The sequence below is a fragment of the Prunus mume genome, linkage group LG4 (genome assembly GCF_029339155.1).
Source record: "Prunus mume cultivar Tortuosa linkage group LG4, ASM2933915v1, whole genome shotgun sequence".
NCBI lineage: Eukaryota > Viridiplantae > Streptophyta > Magnoliopsida > Rosales > Rosaceae > Prunus > Prunus mume.
The window spans coordinates 786,138-807,677 of NC_142701.1; the positions used below are offsets into that span (position 1 = coordinate 786,138).

The following is a 21,540-nucleotide window of genomic DNA, read 5'->3' on the forward strand; positions in this document are numbered from 1 at the left end:
TCAGTCTCTCTCTCTCTCTCTCTCTCTCTCTCTCTCTCTCTCTCTCTCTGCCAATCTTACTGCCTCTAGCTTGTCTATCGGCTCTCAACCCCTCGTGGAAAAACCATCAAACTGGACAAATCAACCACATAGTTGGCTATGGATTGAGAAACCGTTTCACTAGTATAACTGTAGCTTATGTCCGGCGACGGCCCATTCTGGTTACTATATTGATAGCTTTGATTACCTGAAAGCATATTCATAGTTGCGTTTCTACTCGGATGCAAGTTTCTTTGGGAACAATTAAGCTTTGTATGTCCATATTCGCGACATAAATGACATTGTCAACGCTTGCGGGTTCCACTATGGCTTGCTTGAGTGCTTTTTGTCTTAACGATGTTTGGTTCTTTCACAAAATTTAGAGGACATTACTCAGCATTACCCAATTTAAGACTTTTATCTTCTTCCTTTTGCTTAAGCCCTCACATATTCCCTCCTATTTACTAAACTCATTCGTCAACATGGTATAACCATCTGCACTCTTCGATGCAAAAAAACAAACTTTGTTTGATATAACACTTAAACTTCCGTATCTCGCCATTTCTACAACTTCCTAGCTAGTGCCTTCGCCTTCGCCCATAAATTTGCTAGAAGCATCACTTTGGCACTCTTTGTCCATCTCTTCATTATGAGCGATGCATGAATTTCAGTAAGGTTCTCGCACTTCGTTACATAAAATAGGTGAAACACGGGATCCCTTCACTTTCATATTTTTAGCATCCACACTCTATTCACATATTTTTCCCACTGTGGTACACACAAGTCCAATTATTATGCGGTTCACCATATTTTGACAATATGTGTACATAACCTCTAAAATTATACATAACCTTATCATGGGTGAGTGTAAACAAGCTTCGGTCTCATGATGTATCAATACAAAGCACCTATGTGTGTAAATCGAAAAAAGTTTATTGCTCGAGTTTTGTTAATGCGGTTTTAAGGACTGGTGTTGAGTACTTTGCGTTTGAAATCACCATTCGCCGTGGTATTCCTACGACATAACATAGCCCTATCAAACAACTTAACGCCTTTTCTCAAGTAATCATTCACATACTTGTTCATATACTCCATGCGTTGAGTGGTGCATGTACAATTGAAAAACTTTCCTCTAAGACATGATTCGACCCATGAGTCTCTTTTTGCATACATCATTTCTAACCATTCGCTATGTTTCGAAGTACTAGCTCTTTCTCTCAAAACCTCTAATTTCTTCTCAAACTCATCCAACGTAAATGGTTCCCAAATACATCCATAAAAATCTCTTAGTAGTTCATCATCCTTCAAGTTATTATGTGCATTCCTTGACATATGCCATGAACACAACTGATGATTATACATGGGAAACACATCATCAATGGCTTTATGCATCGCCTCATCACCATCCGTCAATATTGATATTGGGGTTTTATCTTTCATGGATGCCATGAATGTCTCCAATACCCAATTGTACGTTTCAAATGTATAATTAAGCAATAATGCGCTAGCGAACATTACAATGGAATAATGGTTGTTCGAACCAACAAACAACACTAGGGGCTTGTCATACATATTTGTTTTGTACGTGCTGTCGAATATGAGGATGTCTCTATAAGCAATGTACTCCAAAAGTGAAGTGGAGTCCCTTCAAAATAAATTAGCAAGCCTATTTTCCTCGTTAAAACTAAACTTAAAAAAGAATTCAGGATTGTTTGCTCATTTCGCTTTCAAGTAAGAGAGTCCGGCTTTTGTGTCACCGTCGAGCAAGATTTCCCCACGTGATGCATCAAACTTATTGTACATATCCTTGATTTGAAAACCAACATTTAAATATTTGCCACATTGGTCAACCATATACTCATATGTTATGTATGACATGTTTTGACCAATGCTCTTCGCATTCCCACTGCTTGTACTAAATTGGAATTTCGAATAACACAATTAAATCGAAGATATGGTGATTAAAGTGGAGTAACTAGTTCATGATTGTGATGTGGTTCAAAATTCTTAATAATGTAAGTATCACGTTTCTTCTCATAACTTACCAAAAAATTGCCCGGACAATTTTCTCTTGTAATTGGCTTCGGTAGCGGAATCCTATCCGGTACCTCATTAAACTTCTCATTTCTCAAACCTTCTTTAGAACAACACCACCGTCTCATACTTACTTTCCCTTTCGTGTTACGAACCAATATGTCATTTCTCCCGCTAAATCCAATTCCCTTTGCATAACTCATATAATATTACTCCTCTAATTTTATAGTTTTAAACTTTTTCCTTGTAACATCTTCTCTCCTCGGTACATTAATATCAACACTATTATAATCACTACTTTGTATAACAGGATGTTCGATCGACATATGCCCACTCTCTGTTGCCGGTGCCCCGTGACTTGACCTTTCACAACCACCCAGATACCTCGAATCACTACAACCACCCTTCTGATGTCTCTATGCCCCTGTCCATCTTAGCAGACCTCTCCATACCTGAGAAACATAAATTCAAACTAAAATTACATTATAATCTAAGTGCTAACATACTTTTTCTTCAATACAGACAAATGAATAATCTCAACATGCAATTTCACATTGTCACGACAATAATTGCACATAGGAATAACTGTTTTGCAACAAAAAACATGAACGTATGACCCAAAATACATTCAACTCCTAAACCACAAAAAGAGGGTCGTTTGAATCTTACTTGATGTTTCCAAACATTCAATGCCTCCTCCTTCAAATTCGTTTCGCCACCAACTCAAATGAGGAAGCAATGTCATCGTTCAAAGCCAAGGAGGTTGTAAATCTTCGAAATCTTTACGATGACGCTATTACAAATCAATTCCCGCTGATGTCATCAACGATCAAACTCTTCGGGCATTCGTCCTCTCTTGTTTCTCAAGTTCGAGATTGAGTCTCATAGATTGATTTAATGGAGTACCTATTGGAATGGGCTTCAAAGCTTGTATAAAGATCGAGAAATGGGCGATCTCAGATTAGGCCGGTGCCACCCTTCAATATGTGAGATTGAAGTTATGTATCAGAGTAGCGGTTGACAATTCAAACAAATCAAACTAAATACCTCTCAGTTAGGTGAGCATTAGATCATGGGGGATGGAGCCACCCTCAATTCGGTGAGTATTAGCTTTCTGCAGATGAGTTTTGGGCAAGCAGAGAGAAGAGTTGGAGGACCTCGCTAAGGATTGGATGAGGTAAAGTCGCGAGCGTCGTCTTGGGTTTTCTCGTGGACGACCTCTAGAGCGTGCGTCTGGATTTCTTTGGCTTTCTCACAGTCACATGTGACTCACATGTTTAATAACAAATGGATGAAGAAGTCATCAGGTCATTTAATCTCATCCCTTAATTTTTAAAATCCAATTTAAGCCTTTGGATAAGTGACTGCACAGGTACTATGAACGTACCACGGAATTTTTGAAAAACAAAACCTCCGAGTTTTATAGAGAAAAAATACATGTGAGTGGCAAAGTGTAATTGACCGTGAAATATATACAATATACAATTATTTGGTCTTTGCCGCCTTCAAAACCTGCTCACAACAACTTGTACTAAATCCTCAAAATCCAAACCCAGTAATCAAGCACCGGTCCATTCATTCCCATTCCCGACAATGCTTTCTTCTTGACCTTCCTTTCCATGTCCGATCTCCATGGCCTCCTCCTCCTCCTCCACAACCAAAACCCAAACCCTAGATTCCACCCGCCTCTTCCTCACTGCCCTCGCCACCTTTTCCCACCAACCCAACCCTCCCCAGCTCTCTTTCCCTCCAATTCCCTCCACATTCCCTCACTCCAAACTCATCCCCAAAACCCGTTTCTCCGTCGATGCATTTCGCCACGCAGGCGATCATTCCGTCTCCTACTTCCTCTCCCATTTCCACTCCGATCACTATTGCGGCCTCTCCCCCAATTGGGCTAAAGGCATTGTCTTTTGTTCACAGACCACCGCTCGTCTTCTCAACGAGGTGCTCAAGGTCTCTTCGCTTTTCGTGGTCGCTTTGCCGCTCGACGAAGCAGTGGTAATAGATGGCTGTGAGGTTGTGCTTATTAACGCGAATCACTGTCCGGGTGCGGTTCAATTCTTGTTTAAAGTTCCGGGTTTGAATGGAAAGTTTGAGAGGTATGTTCATACTGGCGATTTTCGGTTTTCTGGTTCGATGAAGTCAGACCCTTTTTTGTGTGAATTTGTGGGTTCGGATGCGATTTTCTTGGACACTACCTATTGTAATCCGAAGTTTGTGTTTCCACTGCAAGAAGAATCTGTTAATTATATAGCTAGTTTGATAGAAACAGCAGGGGGTGAATATAAAAGTTCTGTTAAAAATGTTTTGTTTCTTGTAGCTACTTATGTTATTGGGAAAGAGAAGATTTTGCTGGAAATTGCTCGTAGGTGTAATCGTAAAGTACATGTGGATGCTCAAAAAATGGCGGTGTTGCGTGTTTTGGGCTACGGAGAGAGTGGGGTATTTACAGAGGATGAGTGCGAAAGTGATGTACATGTTGTTGGGTGGAATGTCTTGGGCGAGACTTGGCCATATTTTAGGCCTAATTTTGTGAAAATGAAGGAGATTATGGTTGAGAAAGGATACTCTAAGGTTGTGGGTTTTGTTCCTACTGGTTGGACTTATGAAGTGAAGCGTAACAAGTTTTCAGTGAGGTCAAAGGATTCATTTGAGATCCATCTTGTACCGTATAGTGAACATTCTAACTATGATGAACTTAGGGAATATGTGAGGTTTTTGAAACCAAAGCATGTTATTCCTACGGTGGGCTTGGATGTTGAAAAGCTTGATAGTAAGCATGCCAATAAAATGCAAAAGCATTTTGCTGGGTTAGTCGATGAAATGGCAAACAAGAAAGAGTTCTTGAGGGGCTTTCTTCTTGGATCCACAGAAGTTGGTAACAGTGTTGAAAATGAGTCCAACAATGGTCCTATTGAAGGGCTGGATCAAGAGAAAGGGGCAATGCCATCTGATAAGGATACTGTGCACATGGAATTATCTTCTTCTCTACAAGAACCTGATCCACAAAATCCAATGGTATTAAATGATGAAGAAGCAGAGAAAATCATTCAAGAACTTTGTGATTGTTTGCCCACATGGGTCACTCAAGAGCAGATGTTAGATCTGATTGGAAGCTCAGGAGGGGACATTGTTGAATCAGTTTCCAATTTTTACGAACGCGAAACAGAATTTCATGAGCAAGTAATTTCTTCTACAATTGCTGTTTCTGAATCCCAGACCAGCTCACTTTGTGACTCTGGATCACTCCCAAAAGGAGGTTCTGTTAAGAGCAGTCCATATGGAAGTACTGACGTTCCTTCAAGTCAAGAATATATCTCACTGAAGCCAAGGAATGTAATTAAAAGTGGAATTTCTCCTGGAAAAAGGGCGAGAAACACTAATAATAAGGTAAACAAAAAAGTTAAATTAAATTCCAAATTGGATTCACGTGGGCCAAAGCAACTGGCAATAACAAAGTTTTTTAGTAAAGTTTTGCCTGATGTTCAAGAAACTCTGGAGATTGGATCAATGGATGAACAAAACGTTAAAGATGAAAGTTTGCCCCATGATGACACCAAATCATACAGAGATGAGATAGATCAGTTTCTTCAGATAATAGATGGTACTGAATCATTAGAAAGCTATGCTGCCACCATTCTGAGGAAGACAAATGGAGATATCAATGAGGCGCTGAATATATATTACTGTAATCGCGAGGTTAGGTCTGGTAAAAATGAAGCAGGATTGGTGGTTGATTCAGGGAAAATGAAGCCAACAGCTGATTCATCTGTGGAGGTATCATTACAAGAGAATGTAAAAACAACTGTTCTGTCATTACCACCAGAAAAATACGATCCTACAGAAGATGGTTAGAATAAGTTGTTCAATTTAGAGAACTTTTTTGTATTACATGCCATAATTGTTAATAGTTTTTGAATCTTGGATAACATGGAGATAACACGTGCAGCGTGCTGGAGCTGTGGACAGCGCGCTCCGTATTTACATCTTGCACGAACTTTTGACTTACTTGAGGATGAAAAAGGCAAGATAAAAGCTACTTCTATGCTCTGCAATATGTTCAGAAGGTTTGGTGTATGATTCACTGTGATGTATCTGGTCTTTTATTTAGTATTGGGGTTGCATTTTCCACTTTGGTGTATGTGGTCCATGATTGCTGGAGATGTTTATTTTTATACAGTTTGCTTGCCTTGTCTCCTGAGGATGTGCTGCCTTCAGTGTATTTGTGCACAAATAAGATTGCTGCAGACCATGAAAATGTGGTTAGTTGAATTTCTTTGTAGTCCTTTATATATATTTTTTGCATGTCTGGGTTTATGTTTGCAACCTTTGTTTCCTATATACTAAAGAGAATTGTTGTTTTTTTAATTTTGACGAATTTATATGAAAATTTTCATATAAGAGCTTATTTAGTTGATTGGTTAATTTTTTATCAGTTCAGCTGTGACTATAAATTTTTATCTTCTATTTTGTAGCTTTCACCTTGTATTCCTTACCTCTGCAAAGTCTTTTGACCTGTCATCCTTTGTATTGTCAGATTGAACTTTAACTTAAATTACTGATCAGAATGCATGAATTATATATTTTGTTATATTTTACTTCTAGCATGCCTAGACGGGGTTGTAGTTTATTATTTAAACGAGAAAAGGGAATAGTTTCTTATTACTATATTTGCTTAGGCAGTTTCTGTTTGCATTTGGACCATTTAGTGTTGTACTGCAATCTTTTTATGTCTAATAAGTGTGGTGTTTCTGCTCAATGTGCTTCGTGATGTGGGTTTTCCTGGCAACTGTAGCCGCAATATACTATTTGTTTTCTTAATTTGGCTGGCCAATGGCCAATGTAGGAAGAAACACAAGGAAATTAACAAAAATGGATTCTCATCTGTAAGAATGATACAGGAGCTAAACATTGGTGGAAGTTTGGTCACATCAGCATTGGAAGATGCATGTGGTACAAGCCGATCCAAAATAAGGGAGATGTACAATGAGTTGGGTGATCTAGGTAGGAATGGGCCATTCTTCTCATAATTGTCTTTTTGCTCTTCTAAGCATTTATCTTTACTTTTTTTTAATTTAAAATTTTTAATTTTTTTAAAAAAATTTATTTTGGGGGCCGGGGGAGGGGTGATGGTGCTCGCCATGGTCTCTGAATAACTTTTAAAATAGTCTATTGTGCTTAAAGGTGATGTGGCTCAAGCATGCCGGCAGACACAGAAGCTACTTGCCCCTCCTTCACCGCTTCTAATAAAAGACGTATTTTTCGCACTCCAAAAGATAAGGTATGGATAATCTAAATTGCTTTTGCTTCATGGACAAACATATGAGCTCGACTGATAGGACGACCTGTACTGGTGGTGCACGGGTTTAGTCTATGAAGGATTTGACTGAATTAGAATTAATTTTCATGTTAGTGATGCTTGTTTCATTTTAAATGAGGTTTACATTGTAAGAAGTTGGCTGATGACCCCCCTTTACTTTTCTGCATTGTTTGACTGAAGAAAAAGAACCTAGCAGTTATTTGACCGACTGACACTGTTTGTATATTTTCCACCTTAAACTTGAATCTGGATGCCAAATTTTATTTGCCACAAATAAGTTGAATTTCTTGACTTCTTTTGATATGCTTAAAAATGTACACCATAGTTGTTCCTTAATTTGCATGTTCTACAAGTTTGTCAAAATTAAAAGAACTCACCCCATTAAACATTTGCAAAACAAAGGGAGTTGTATTGGATTAGTTGGCACTGAGGCCACTTGGTGATTTGGAGTTTAATGATTGCATGTTCTCTTTCCTGAGTATTCACCCCCAACCCCCGCCTTGCCTCTTGAGATTTTAATAGAACAGAAAACTCACTTTTGTTAAGTCTGCACTTAATGGAGTTCAGTTCTGTAGCCTGTGTAAACAAAACAACCATAGCGGGTGCACTTATTGGTGGGTAGATGATTGCGTCGTTGGAAGTGTGTTCTGAAGAGAGAATCCTTTAGAGGCTTAATTGTTATACATGATTCTGGATGCCAAATTTTATTTGCCACAAATAAGTTGAATTTCTTGACTTCTTTTGTTATGCTTAAAAATGTACACCATAGTTGTTCCTTAATTTTCATGTTCTACAAGTTTGTCAAAATTAAAAGAACTCACCCCATTAAACATTTGCAAAACAAAGGGAGTTGTATTGGATTAGTTGGCACTGAGGCCACTTCTTGGTGATTTGGAGTTTTATGATTGCATGTTCTCTTTCCCGAGTATTCACCCCCACCCCCGCCTCGCCTCTTGAGATTTTAATAGAACAGGCCTAAAACTCACTTTTGTTTAGTCTGCACTTAACGGAGTTCAGTTCTGTAGCCTGTGTAAACAAAACAACCATAGCGGGTGCACTTATTGGTGGGTAGATGATTGCGTCGTTGGAAGTGTGTTCTGAAGAGAGAATCCTTTAGAGGTTTAATTGTTATGCATGAATATAAGATGCCTTTAATTGTGCTAGTAGGTACATGACCACTTTTAAATGAAAAGATGTTTATGTTTTCTATGCTATATGGTTTTTTATATAATGGAAACTGTACACTTGTTCCTTTTGTTTTTGCTTGTTAATTTATGGTTTTATCTTCTTCAATTACTTGCTCCTCATCACTATTCTAATGTAGTATTCATCAGTGTACAAACAGGTAGTGGGAGCACTGGTCGAAAGAAAAGCCTCATTGTGAATCTCATGCGCTCTTGTAGAGAGAAAGAAATGAAGTTTCTTGTTAGAACTTTGGTAACACAACAGAGCACTTTAGTTATATATATTTTTTTATTTTGGGTACACATGCGTATATTATTTGGATGACCTGGCTGTTTCAAATGGGAGAAGGGAAGAGTTGGAAAACTGATACGTACTTCAAATCTAGAGGTTGTGTTTGCATTTGTTTGTTTGTTTTTTTGCTTTTGTTTTTGTTTTTTTGGTGGTTTGGTGTTTTTGTTCTTGAGGAGTGTTGCATGACCGATCAATTCAGGCAGGCAATTTCTATCTGTTTTCATAGTTCACTTTTCGAGAACATGAAAAAAAATCATCTTTATACAGTTTGACAACATGAAAAACCAAAAGCTCAGCCCTCTGTTAAATAGACAAACCAAAAGCTTTGGCTATCGAGTGAATGGAAGCGAATTCCTGTGTAATAGGAGTAGAATTATAGTTTTTGTTTTTTTTTTTTTCTTCCTATTCTCTTTCCTTGGTGTTACAACAAAAGTTTAAATATCATTTGGAGTGGAATAAGTTCTATATGGTTAAGGAACATGGTATTTTGGGTTTTCAATTTTGTTATTTTGAATGATGACTTTCAGTGCACCTTGGGTCATTTGATATGAATTATAGTAGAGTGTTTTCCTCTAGATTAAGATACAGGGTAGGAGGGCCTGAGAGGCTCTTATAGTTCAGTATATGGAAAAGCATATCATGGAGAGGAGGAAAAAGACAACAGTTGGTCTGAGAGCTGGAAATGACAGTTGATAATTTGGGATATTCTCTGGTGTAAGATGCCATTACTGTTTGTACCTTATATGAATTTGGTTTTACATATAACATTGTTAAAGTATCTTAATATGCTTTCTTTTTCTCCTGTCAATTTCACCGACTTATGAAATGTGTATGATGAATGGAGGAATGCTTGACATCTTCTTTGAAATGAGATTAAATTTAGGATCTTCAAGATTAAATTTAGATCTTCAAGTGTTATTCTTATTTGTCACCATCCATTTCCGTACATTATTCTGTGTAGGTTAGGAATTTGCGGATTGGAGCAATGATGAAAACTGTTCTACCTGCTCTGGCTCAAGCTGTTGTCATGAATTCCTCTCATAACTTCAATCATGAAGGAGCAGTACAAAGTTTGAAAGATAGGCTTCAGGTTTTAATTTTTTTTATTTTGCAGTGAGGAGTTCCATAATTGTGGAAAAACATATCTCAATTTTTTTATTAGAAAAGTTTGTTGTAAATTTTTTCGTTTATCAAGATAATACTTATTTTTTAGAATATTTAATTTATTACAAGTTCATGTTTGTTTTTCCTGGCTTTCTCTTAAATTTCCAGCTCCATTCAGCAGCTGTAGTCGAAGCATACAATGTACTGCCCAATTTGGTAAGTGCTTATCTGTTTTCCACCAAACTTTAAGTTGGCTATTTTGTCTTTAGAAGCTAAGTTTTCAGTGACATTCACAGTATGAGTTACGATTCTCAATTGTTTGGACCAGTCTAAGATATTTGAGGGGTTTTATCAATCCAGGTCCTGGTCCATTGTTATCATCACAGTGTATGAGGTTATGTATCAACATGTCTATGAGGATCTTTTCTTTTGTATATGGTTGATTTTCTTCATCTTCCGATGCCCATGCTTTTGACAAATAAATATAAAAATCTTGCATGGTTACTAACTAATTCAAGTTAGATGTCAATGCTAATTCAAGTAGGATGTTGGGATACCAATGCAAGATGTTAAATGTAAGCATATTATGTTGCCAAACTGTAAATCTGGACTACATATTCAGGAAAGAATCAGCCTAAGCCTAGATCCACAGTTGGGAAAGAGATCCAATCATATATAATACTTATATATTTTTGGTATTTATTCTATTAGATTTTGTCTTGATTCTCAAGCACAATTTGAACCCAAAATTAGTATCCCATTTCACATAAGAGAGCTAGAATTTGTTTTATTTAGTGTTTTCCTTTTGTGAAGTTTATTTATTTTCAAGGCAAATATGTTTGTCATCCTGGTTTTATTATCTCTAGCTGTCAGAATGTGCTGTGTGATTAATTGTAAGCAGGATTTGGTCGTTCCTTCTCTCATGGACAAAGGCATTGGATTCTCTTCATCAACTTTGTCAATGGTTCCAGGAATACCTATTAAGCCAATGCTTGCAAAGTATATGCTTTTTGAAGATGTTTCCTACTTTGTATTGAAGAATTTAAGTAGAATGGAAACTAATGCTGGAGCTCATTGTTTTTAACGTCTGTTTCCTGTGCCAGAATCACAAATGGTGTTCAGCAAGCACTAAAACTCTTAGGAAATAAAGCTTTTACCTGTGAATACAAGTACGGTCTTCTCTTACCTGTAGATGCATTTTTTTTGTTTTGTTCTTTCTTTATGCCCTCTTCAAATCTTAGTGAATCATCTTATATTTAGGCTTATGAAGACATGAAACATAGACCTGCGAAACTATTTATGTTCAAATCCATGATCAAAGATTTTAAATTTTTCAGTCTTATAATGAGAGCTATATGTAAATATGCAATAGGCATTATATTTCTGTTGGAATTTAGAGGGTCAGACGTGTCAAGCCTGAAAGTTGTTGGAGACTTTTGTTCTGTGTAACCTATGATTTGTTCTGACAACTCTTCTTGTGATAAAATATTTTAGGGTTTTTCCTTTCAAGGTTTCATGTCAGAGTTTTCTTGTGAGACTGGCTGGTTGTGTTGCTCTTCTTTTTCTTTGTTTTTCGTTGGTTACATTGTGGTACTTTATTCCCAAAAGGGTATTAATTGGGTGGTGGTCTGTCTTCTTGTTTTTTCCATTCTAGCTATAGAAGCTCCAACTGTTCCTTTCAATTTAATTTTTAAGTAACTCTGCGATATGTGCTCAAGCGGCTCTGCTCATTCAACGAACTTTGCCTCATGTAAAGTTACAAGAGTAAGCTGAACCTTTGCATTTGAAACCAGTAATTATATACCTGCTATTGGCCATAATTTCAGATACGATGGTCAGCGTGCCCAAATTCACAAATTAGTTGATGGGTCTGTGCGTGTTTTTTCACGAAATGGGGACGAATCAACGTCAAGATTTCCAGATCTGATCAAGATAATAAATGAATCTTGTAAGCCTGATGCAGTCACTTTCATACTAGATGCAGAGGTGAAAACTCCTCACCATCATACCCACACAACACACACAGGTTCTGAAGTTGATTTATATTATTTTCTTTTGGTGGGGGAACAAATATAGTTCACCAAGTCTTTGCTCTGTTTCTTTTATGGTTTTAGGTGGTTGCAATTGATAGGAAGAATGGTCTGAAGCTAATGTCTTTCCAAGAGTTGTCTTCACGTGGGAGAGGGAGCAGAGATACATCAATTACATTGGATAGCATAAAGGTTTTATGAGTTATTGTGATGCTTTGCGATGAATTTCTGTATGGGAAATATAAGATGTTCATGCTAAAGTCTTTCTGACATATTATGTTTAATATAAAGGTATAATTTATTGAAAGAGCAGATCTAATAAAAATGTTGATACATTATCTGTGTAGGTATATGTACGGGATAAAGAAAACTTCACATAAAAAACCGTGTAAATTTGTCTGGGTAGAAGTATTTTAAGCAGATATCTATTGGCTTCTACTGTGTTGCTGAAATGTTGAATTTGTTTTCAAATATTTTCTTTATGTGCAGGTCGACATTTGTGTATTTATCTTTGATATCATGTTTGCCAATGGACAGCAGTAAGCATCTATAGCTCCTTAAGTAGTTTTTCTCAATCTTCTCGATATGCTTTTATCTTCTGTGTAGAGATGCTTTCAGATCGAATTTATTATTAATTTAGTAGATTTTTGTACAGCGAAAATAGGATAAGAACCCTGATCTACACTGGTCTAATGAATCGATCTACATAACCTGTAGAAATTTAATGTTCACCAAGTCAAGGACAACATTACTAGTATTTCAGCAGATTATGTTCCTAATTTTCTCAAATATTGTTGTCAACAAGCGAAATTAGTGTCAATTAATCTGTTTGGTGCTGTATAATAATGATCTTGGATACATGGTAGTGTTTATGAAGGCATATTATTTACAATGATAATTGAAAATGTTTTTGTGCATTTTGGCATGTATAGCGTCATGCTGATTTTAGACATCTTCCTGTAATGCTAGTGCTGTGCAGATGTAAAGATGTTGGTTGGACTTTGATTGTTGTACGTATGTAAACTTGAATAATCAAACAAGTATTTCGTGCACTTATGACTCCAGAAATTATACACTTCTTGTGTGCTGGGCGTTGTATTGTTTTTGCTTTTGCTTTTTAATCTGCAGTGCATTCTGAAAAGGTTCCTTGCTTCTCTCCTTCTAATATCCATGTAGCAAGAAATCAGAGAAAGAGTACAAAAAGTTCTCTCTTCAGCTGAGGCTCTACATAAAGGGCGTCAAATAACCTTAATGGTGGAAGGGTCCTGGGAACACCTTACCCCCATACCAACGTCCTTGTGCGGTCAACTTCATGAAAAGAATATTGTTACATATAAATTGACACTGGTTCATCTTTATAAGTCAGGTTTGGAGGGCCTTGAGCGCCCCCTCCCTGCACCAAGAAAAAGGGCAATGTTGGAAATGCTAACTGCTAAATGCACTTGTCCTTTTGTCTATTGTAAATTATCCTGAACCTCGTGTACATTATTTTTGTGCACTGTAAAGCGTATGTACTTGCAACTTTTACAGTTGATCTTTATCTAGAACATTTTTATGGTTTCTGCATTTGGTTAACTTCTGCTAATCTACAATCTGTCTTTCAAACATTATAGGTATAAAATCAAAAGAGTTAAAGATCTTCAAGCATTTTAAAAATCTTCATATAGTTTTTGTGATATCCCAGGGTTGACACACTATAGTTGTAAGATATAATATCTGTCCTTGTTTTTATTTATTGTAACTGGTTGCTTATCTTAAGAGGGATGTGGAGATCTAATCAAACTTTATCACAGGTTGTTGGGCTTTCCTCTACGGAAAAGACGAAAATGTATTCATCTCCGCACCCTATTTTGCAGTCTCTCTATGTCTTTTTTGATAGAGCACCTCTTTTCTCCTGGAATTATATTGTAAAACTTTGGTGCTAAAAAACCTGCAGATTTGAAAGATATGTTTTATGATGAGAAGTTGGGTTATTTTGAGTATGCCAAGGAAATGACAGTAAGTGCTTCTGGTTTACTTATCTATGTAATTAGTGCTTTAACTTTAGCTTTTCTGATTTGTATGATCTGTCTGCTTGTAGGTCGAAGCAGATGATGCTTGTTTAACCAGTGAAGCGACGTTAACGAAGATCAACTGTTTTCTCGAAAATGCATTCCTCTCCTCATGTGAAGGGATTATGGTTAAATCTTTAGATGTTGATGCTGGATATTCTCCATCAAAGCGTACAGATACATGGTTAAAGGTTTAATGCCCTTCAAGTTTATTATATTAAACACCCTGATATAGTAAACCATAGGAGAAACGTTGACCTGTGGTATAAACCTTTTTGTTCCTTTGTTAGGTCAAGCGAGACTACATGGAAGGATCAAATGACTCTCTTGATTTAGTCCCAATTGGAGCTTGGCATGGAAACGGGAGAAAGGCAGGCTGGTAATTACTTCATTTTCATTGCCGCTTACCTTTTCCTTTGTGTGTGATTACCTAGTATCTATATCACAGATGCACAAAATCAGAAAGTACTTTTATATGTTCGAAGTCATTGGGGTCACAAATCCTGTTTAAGAGAAAAAAAAAATTTTGAGTCTTTATTTATAGCTGATGTATTTTCTTTCTATTTGGTATATGAAATATGCATAGATGGTGCATGTAAAGTCCATTCCTACAGCATGCTATTTATGTTGCAGGTACAGTCCATTTCTTATGGCATGTTATAACCCTGATACTGAGGATTTCCAAAGCGTCTGCCGTGTCATGTCTGGGTTCTCAGATTCATTTTACACTGAGGTATGTGTATCTCTGATGTGCAAAGTAACGTGTCATTTTGGGATTCTTTTTTTTTTTTTTGGTTGAATAGAAACATTTTGTATTCAAAATTAGAAAGGATCAAAAAGTAGGACATTTAGAACACAGACAAAAAGAAAGAAGCAATAGCCAGTGAAACAAATGCAAGGCCACGCAACACAGAAAACAAAACAGCCAATCAAAGACAACCCCTTAAGATACTCAGCTGGGATATATCCTTAAAAGCAAGGGAAGTTGATGCCCAAAGGGCAGCCCAAAACTTCACTCTATCCCATAACTCTACCACTCCCACTCCCTTATAATCCTCGAAGATTCTCCTGTTATGTTCCAGCCAAAGGTTCCATATCACTGCCTGCATCAGACTGCCCCGAAGAATTTTAGCTTTCTTTCCCCTTCCCAAAGCATCAAATTTGATGGAAAAAAGTTCGAAACAGCCTTTCGGTATTACCCACAGAGTGTTAACTTTCCTTCAGTAGCGTCTCCCACAATTTTAGAGAGAAAGGGCAATGAAGGAGGAGGTGGTCCGCACTCTCCCCTGCCTTATTACAGAGAGCACACCAGTGAGGGCTAAGGAACATATAAGGGCAGTGTCTCTGTAATGTATCACCTGTATTTAGTTTTCCCAACACCGCTTGCCACACAAAAATCTTAACTTTCGCAGGAGTCTTGGCCTTCCAAATTTGAGTTTTAGGAGAGAAAACCTCCCCTTCCCCAACATTCTGAATATGGGAACAGAGAGAATGATAGGAGAATAGACCGGAGGGGTCTAGCTTCCATCTTCTCTTATCCAATCTGGAAGTGACCAACCTCACCCCCTCCAATAAGTCCAACAATCTAGCCACCTCCGCAATCTCCAAATCATTGAGATTTCTCTTGAAACCAAAATCCCAGCTGAGGGGGAACCCATCCGAGTCCACATATGAGGAAATATTGTGATTTTGCTTCCTGGACAAATTGAAAAGTCTTGGAAACACCTCTTTCAAAACACCACCCCGGCTCCAATCGTCCTCCCAAAATCTGACCCTAACTCCACATCCTACCACAAAAACATAGCCTTGAAGCAACAAATTATAGCCACTAGAAATGTCTCTCCAAGGGCTATGGCAAGACCCTTGAATCGCGGGTTTAGCATCCCACCCATTTGTATCCATTCCATAAATGCTTCTGATCACTTTATGCCAAAGGGCGTGAAGTTCATTGGGAAACCGCCACAACCATTTGGCCCGCAAAGCCGCACTCCTAGCCTTCAAAGAACCCACCCCTAACCCTCCAAAGGATTTTGCTTTACCCACAAGCATATTGTGACTAATTGAAGATGAACTGTGGCTGTATGAAGCTAAGTGGTCTCCAATATTATAAAATTTTGTCAAGATGTTGATTAAAGTTATTTGGTTGCTCACATGAAATTTTTAACTTCCATTTGAAATCAAGTGCCAATTGCAGAGTACTTCCAAGGTTCATTTCTTTGCAGTACTCACAATGTGAAGTGCACTTTCTGATGCAGATATTGGGGTTTAGGTTTTTTGGTCAAGTAAAAACGATCTATGATTGTCTTAATAAAACAAGATCTAGGATTTTAATTTGCACTGGCTCACACGTGTCCTGTCAAAAGTTAACGTGCTTATTCCTTTGGTTGTACTGCTATTTGATATGTTACGGAAAGCAACTTCCACTTTATAGTAAGGCTTAGTTTAGGGCTCAGTGGCAGAAAACAGATTCATGTTCAGAATCCTTGAGTTATTTGAAAACCCCTTTCTTATGGGATAAAAGTTGTTTGTGCGTTTTCCATTTCTCCATGTCTACCTTCTGAAAATTATACTGGCATTGGCTTCTCATTGGCAATAAGGTCTAGTGTTACAATTTTGTAATATTACACGTTGCTTGACGGTGTTGCACTTCAGCACTCTTGTCCTAAGCCACTTTGGCATCTCATACCTAGAACCAGTGAATTCTTATTAAAGAAATGTAACCGTACCACACGATATGCTACTGATCTTTGAATTTTACATTAGTGCTGTAAATTGTGCGAGTTGTTTTCCTTGTTGAAAGTCAATGCATCCTTCGAGCTCATCATGGTAAGAGGTTACGCTTCTGTTTTTAACTGCAGATGAAAAGTTTCTTTTCTGGAGACAAGATCTTGTCCAGAAAACCACCTTATTATAAAACCGCTGAGGCGCCTGATATGTGGTTTCCTCCGGAACTTGTATGGGAAATAAGAGGTGCAGACTTTACTGTGTCCCCTGTCCACCAAGCTGCCGTAGGTTTAGTTCATCCATCACGTGGAATTTCAATCAGATTCCCAAGATACGTTCGCACTGTGGCTGATAGAAAACCAGATGAATGTAGCACATCTGAAGATATAGCTGCGATGTTTTGTTCCCAGACAAGGAAGATGGACGTTGCTGAAGATTGAAAATTTTCTCCTGTTTTTGTGCATAAACTGCTTTCACTGCCCAAAGTTTTGTAATGTACGTATAGTTTAGTGTGAAAAATGTTTTGAATGTATAGCTTAAAAGTTGGGGGTTCTAGAGTACAACAATCACATCCCTTTGCTTCTTGTCTTTGTGCTCTGGTAAAGACAGGATCTCCATTTCAGCTTAGGCAACAATATCAATGATAAAGTTAAAACCATATTTGAATGTGTGGCCCTAATTGACATAATTATATAAAGAAAATAAAAACAAATTTATTCAAGAAAATTATAAACATTTGAAGTCGCATAAAAAAAAATTGAAGTTAAAAAAAAAGCATCAAATTTTGTTTGTAAAACAAGCAAATAAAAAGGGCATAGACTTGAAGACTAGCGGTAATAGGTTTGAACTCTTATAGGACTGTGGTAGTGTGAAAAATCTCTTCTTCATGTAGCTTAGATTATCATTTGTACTTATTAAAAAAAAAAAAAGCAAATAAAAGTTAACTGATTATTTCTACTTTTTTCTTTCTTTCTATTGTTGATGGAATACCACTTTCTCTACTTTGTTGCCTATTAATTCAAAAATCATCTAAATTATCCGAAGTCCATGGCACCTTAGGACACGTGGATAGCACGTGTTGCCATTGCAGTACATCCATTTTCTTCTTCTTTTGGCTCTAAAATATGCCTCTTCCCGCCCCAAGTTACCCCCACCGGTAAATGACAGTGTCTTACCCAATCACCCGAAAAACTCCCGCCAAATCGAAACCGGCTATCGCCCATACCCGTCCGGTAACCATTTTGTTTCGATTTTTCTTTTGCTCTTTAAAAGGAAAACAAATCAATTTCCCCAAACCCAACAATCAAAATCTCGCAAAAGCCCTAAAATCAGAAAAGGAAAGAGAAAGAAAAAACAGTTTGTGATTCTTGGGATTTGCTTCATTTCGATGAAGGTGCTGGAACCTAGGGTTTCAACCGGTCCGTTCACGAAATCCTCCTATGCGAACAAACCCACTGTGTTTTTCTTCTCCGGGACTTCGTTACAATGAGCGCGGTGAACATCACCAACGTCACTGTGCTTGACAATCCGGCTTTGTTTCTCGCACCTTTCCAGTTCGAGATTTCTTACGAGTGCTTGACCCCTCTCAAAGACGGTACCAATTCACTCTTCTGCTTTTTTTCCTTTTTTCAGTCTTTCTCTTGTTCTTGTTTTTGTTTTGGGACTGTGTGAATTTCAATTAGGGTTTTCTCTGTTTGGTTCACGAGAATATTATAAGATAGGGAAATGCAAGTGTTTGATGTAATGGCCTATGGGTATAGCTTGTCCTTGCAAAACCCGGATTTCCTTGCCTTGCAAGGAAATGGTGTCCAGGAGCTCATATACGATAGCTCAGGATATTCTGTTTTGTTGATGGGAGACACTGAGAACATACACTAGTTGATTGTGTTTGTTGTTGGGGTTTCTGAATGGAAACCCATGGATGGTTGTTGAGTGTCACCTTTATTTTTTCAGAATGTAGTTGGAACTTGCAAAAAGGGACATTTGGTGGTGTGTTTGAAGGTGTTGCCCCTTGGATTCTTGATATAAATAAGAAAAATTGAAATAAGAGAATGTTGTGGAGATGCTGTGATGCTGAAGGAAATCAACTGTGTTTTGTAATGTTTCTGCATTTGTAATTAGGTAGTTATTTTTCTGACTTATCTATAAGAAAAAAAAAAGATTGATGACATCTTTTCTATCATTGTCATTGTTTGATTTATCAGCTTAGCTAATAAAATGTAATGCGTCTGCATTTCAAGAATGTGATGTATATAATGGATTTTGGGACAGAAATAAATTTAATTAGAAATAATAGATGTATATATATAGTTGCCTCTGCTGCATGAGATAAAGTGGCTTCATTGGATGTTAAATTGAGGTACTTCAGCTGGTGATGGAATGTAACCTGGCATTTTACATCCACGAGCTGTAATTATGACACCTGGATGAGGTGCTCCGGTTAGTGAGTGATCATTGGCCTTAGTAATGCCGAGGTCTATATAGCACCCTTAGGAGAAAACAAAAAAGGCTCTGTCAAAGAGTGAGAATGTAGCACTATGCAGTTTAAAAAAAAAAAAAAGAGAGAGAGAGAGAAGATTTAGAACTTCCTAATTTGAAAGTTTGATTGGCAGATTTTGTTTTAACCCATAAGTAGCACCAACTTGAAAAACATGGACTCATTTCTGGCGAGGACATTGACTCATTTTGAGGAAAACAGATAAGTAAATAATCATGGAGATATTCTTACCATTCCTTTAAAATGTTTTGGACTTCATACTAGTAATATCCTATTTAATTAAACCATTTAAAGAGTCTAAATTAAATGTGAGGACTTTTAGGGTAATTTGGGTTCCAGGTTGTTGAGTCATCCCCTCATGGGTGGTGGTGATTGTTTGTATGATATCAGAATAGAATTGGGAGCTGAATTTCTCTTAAGTGAGATTGCACAAGTGGAACCAAGTTTCAAATACTTTTGCTAGTTCTGTGTGGGACTAACATTAATTGTTAGAAGTAATTAATCAGTTTCTCATCCCAATACAGATTTGGAATGGAAGCTCATCTATGTGGGATCTGCTGAGGATGAGACTTATGACCAACTATTGGAGAGTGTACTTGTTGGGCCTGTCAATGTTGGAAACTATCGTTTTGTACTACAGGCAAGCTTCCACTGAATCCTTGTACCGTTTCTTTATACCTGATCCACATGGTGCATTTGAATATGAATCAACGCTAAGTTTTTTTGAACATTTTGCAGGCAGATCCTCCTGACCCATCCAAGATTCGTGATGAAGACATTATTGGTGTGACAGTGCTTTTGTTGACCTGCTCTTATCTTGGTCAGGAATTTATCCGAGTGGGCTACTATGTTAACAATGATTATGATGATGAACAGCTGCGAGAAGAACCTCCTCCGAAGGTCTTAATTGATAGGGTTCAAAGAAACATTTTGTCTGATAAACCCAGGGTCACAAAGTTCCCCATCAATTTCCACCCAGAGAATACTGAGAATGGAGAACAACCGCCACCTGATCAGCCTAACGAGGCAGATGGAAGCGGAGATTTGCTTGTTGCACCTGTAAACCCTTCAGAGGAGCAATGACCTTAAGTATTGAACTCACAGGCTTCTTATTCCTTTTGGACTTCCAGTATTCTCTTTCAAGGGATACATTATGCATACTATTTCACTGTGTCTTTGCCGAAAAATTAAGAGAATGATACCAAGGCTTGACCCTACCAAGGAAGGGGTTTGAAGTTTACAACTTCTGCCCTGGAGCTGTGGCAAATATTGGTTCAGGAAGCCATTCTGACTTTTGGTGGCTGGAAATCTGTTTCATTTCTACTTTTATACTTTCTGTGCTGACTGGAATTCTCAAATTTGTAGTAATAGAACAGATTTTCACTTTATTAGCTTGACATCATGTGAATGATTGTAACTTTTTGGACTTCATCACTTTTTCAGTTTTTTCTTTAGTTTATGTTTGCTTAATCAAGTAGGCTGGAGCTTATGGTGCTGACCTGGAAAAGAAAAACTAGGTTACTAAAATGCAACGGTTTGGATCTTTTCTGCCTCTTTTTTTTTTCTTTGGGGTCTGAACTCAGCTCTATTAAGATATTAAGATGTAGCATGTAATGTTTGAGTTATGGCATCGGCAACAGAATGCCAGAGTAAAGTAAAATCGCAAGACAAACGACGACGTTTACCTCTGCAACTTCTAGGCACTTTTACTGGATTATATGAAGTTGGATACGCTTATAAGATAGATTAACAAAAATAATGGTAGATTTAAACAACCCCAAAACCGGTTAAGGATGTAACTGAAGAACCAAGCCTACATTTTAGCTTGTGGATTCACTGATTCAAGAAAATGTCTCTCAACAAGTGCATGACTTTAGTTGTGACTGTTGTTACAGTTAATCTAAAGCTTGTGAGTTTCAGGGAATGGCCGGTGTGATGGGTCGAATTTGGTTACGTTTTCGTACTTGGTACGCTTATTGCACATCTATTCACCAAAACAAACATGCGTGTAACAAAGTTGACTGATCCACACAACGACAATGCCATATATTATCCGGAATTTGCTAAGTCATGCGCCCGCATGGCTAATATCTGACTATTGGTCAATTGTGGGTCTCAGAGATAACGGATAGAAACCGCTCGTGTGCGATATGGAAGACTGACCCTATCATAACTTCTTGTATCCAAACGCATTCTATTATAAATTCTGCGTAGCCTAAATAAACAACTTCAGGAATGCAAAACCTGATTGCCTTCCTTTCCTGATAACAAAAACCTCTGGAA

General features: G+C 37.6%; 2 protein-coding genes and 1 pseudogene across 5 annotated transcripts; 2 read left to right on the top strand and 1 right to left on the bottom strand.

Annotated features, from left to right (window-relative positions):
• Positions 1–978: 978 nt before the first annotated feature.
• LOC148917592 (protein FAR1-RELATED SEQUENCE 5-like) lies at positions 979–1,896 on the bottom strand (annotated as a pseudogene).
• A 1,644-nt stretch (positions 1,897–3,540) lies between these two features.
• LOC103328690 (DNA ligase 6) lies at positions 3,541–17,418 on the top strand. 4 transcript variants are annotated; one of them, XM_089050131.1, is made up of 19 exons: positions 3,541–5,905; positions 6,005–6,122; positions 6,236–6,317; positions 6,957–7,059; positions 7,240–7,336; positions 8,710–8,812; positions 9,813–9,941; positions 10,124–10,171; positions 10,857–10,954; positions 11,059–11,124; positions 11,782–11,941; positions 12,070–12,177; positions 12,475–12,524; positions 13,779–13,813; positions 13,922–13,983; positions 14,066–14,227; positions 14,327–14,415; positions 14,670–14,769; positions 16,895–17,418. In XM_089050131.1, the coding sequence occupies exons 1-19, from the start codon at positions 3,685–3,687 to the stop codon at positions 17,198–17,200; spliced, it is 4,137 nt and encodes a 1,378-aa protein (XP_088906257.1). In that variant the 5' UTR covers positions 3,541–3,684; the 3' UTR covers positions 17,201–17,418. The 4 variants fall into 4 exon arrangements, 2 of the variants coding, with proteins under 2 accessions (XP_088906257.1, XP_088906258.1); XR_016126010.1 differs by lacking the exon at positions 12,475–12,524; XR_016126009.1 differs by lacking the exons at positions 14,066–14,227; positions 14,327–14,415; positions 14,670–14,769; positions 16,895–17,418 and adding an exon at positions 13,599–13,687.
• Positions 17,419–17,908: 490 nt separating this feature from the next.
• On the top strand, positions 17,909–20,711 carry LOC103328656 (histone chaperone ASF1B). The gene is made up of 3 exons (XM_008231064.3): positions 17,909–18,354; positions 19,782–19,897; positions 19,996–20,711. The coding sequence occupies exons 1-3, from the start codon at positions 18,246–18,248 to the stop codon at positions 20,338–20,340; spliced, it is 570 nt and encodes a 189-aa protein (XP_008229286.1). The 5' UTR covers positions 17,909–18,245; the 3' UTR covers positions 20,341–20,711.
• The last annotated feature ends 829 nt before the right edge of the window (positions 20,712–21,540 follow it).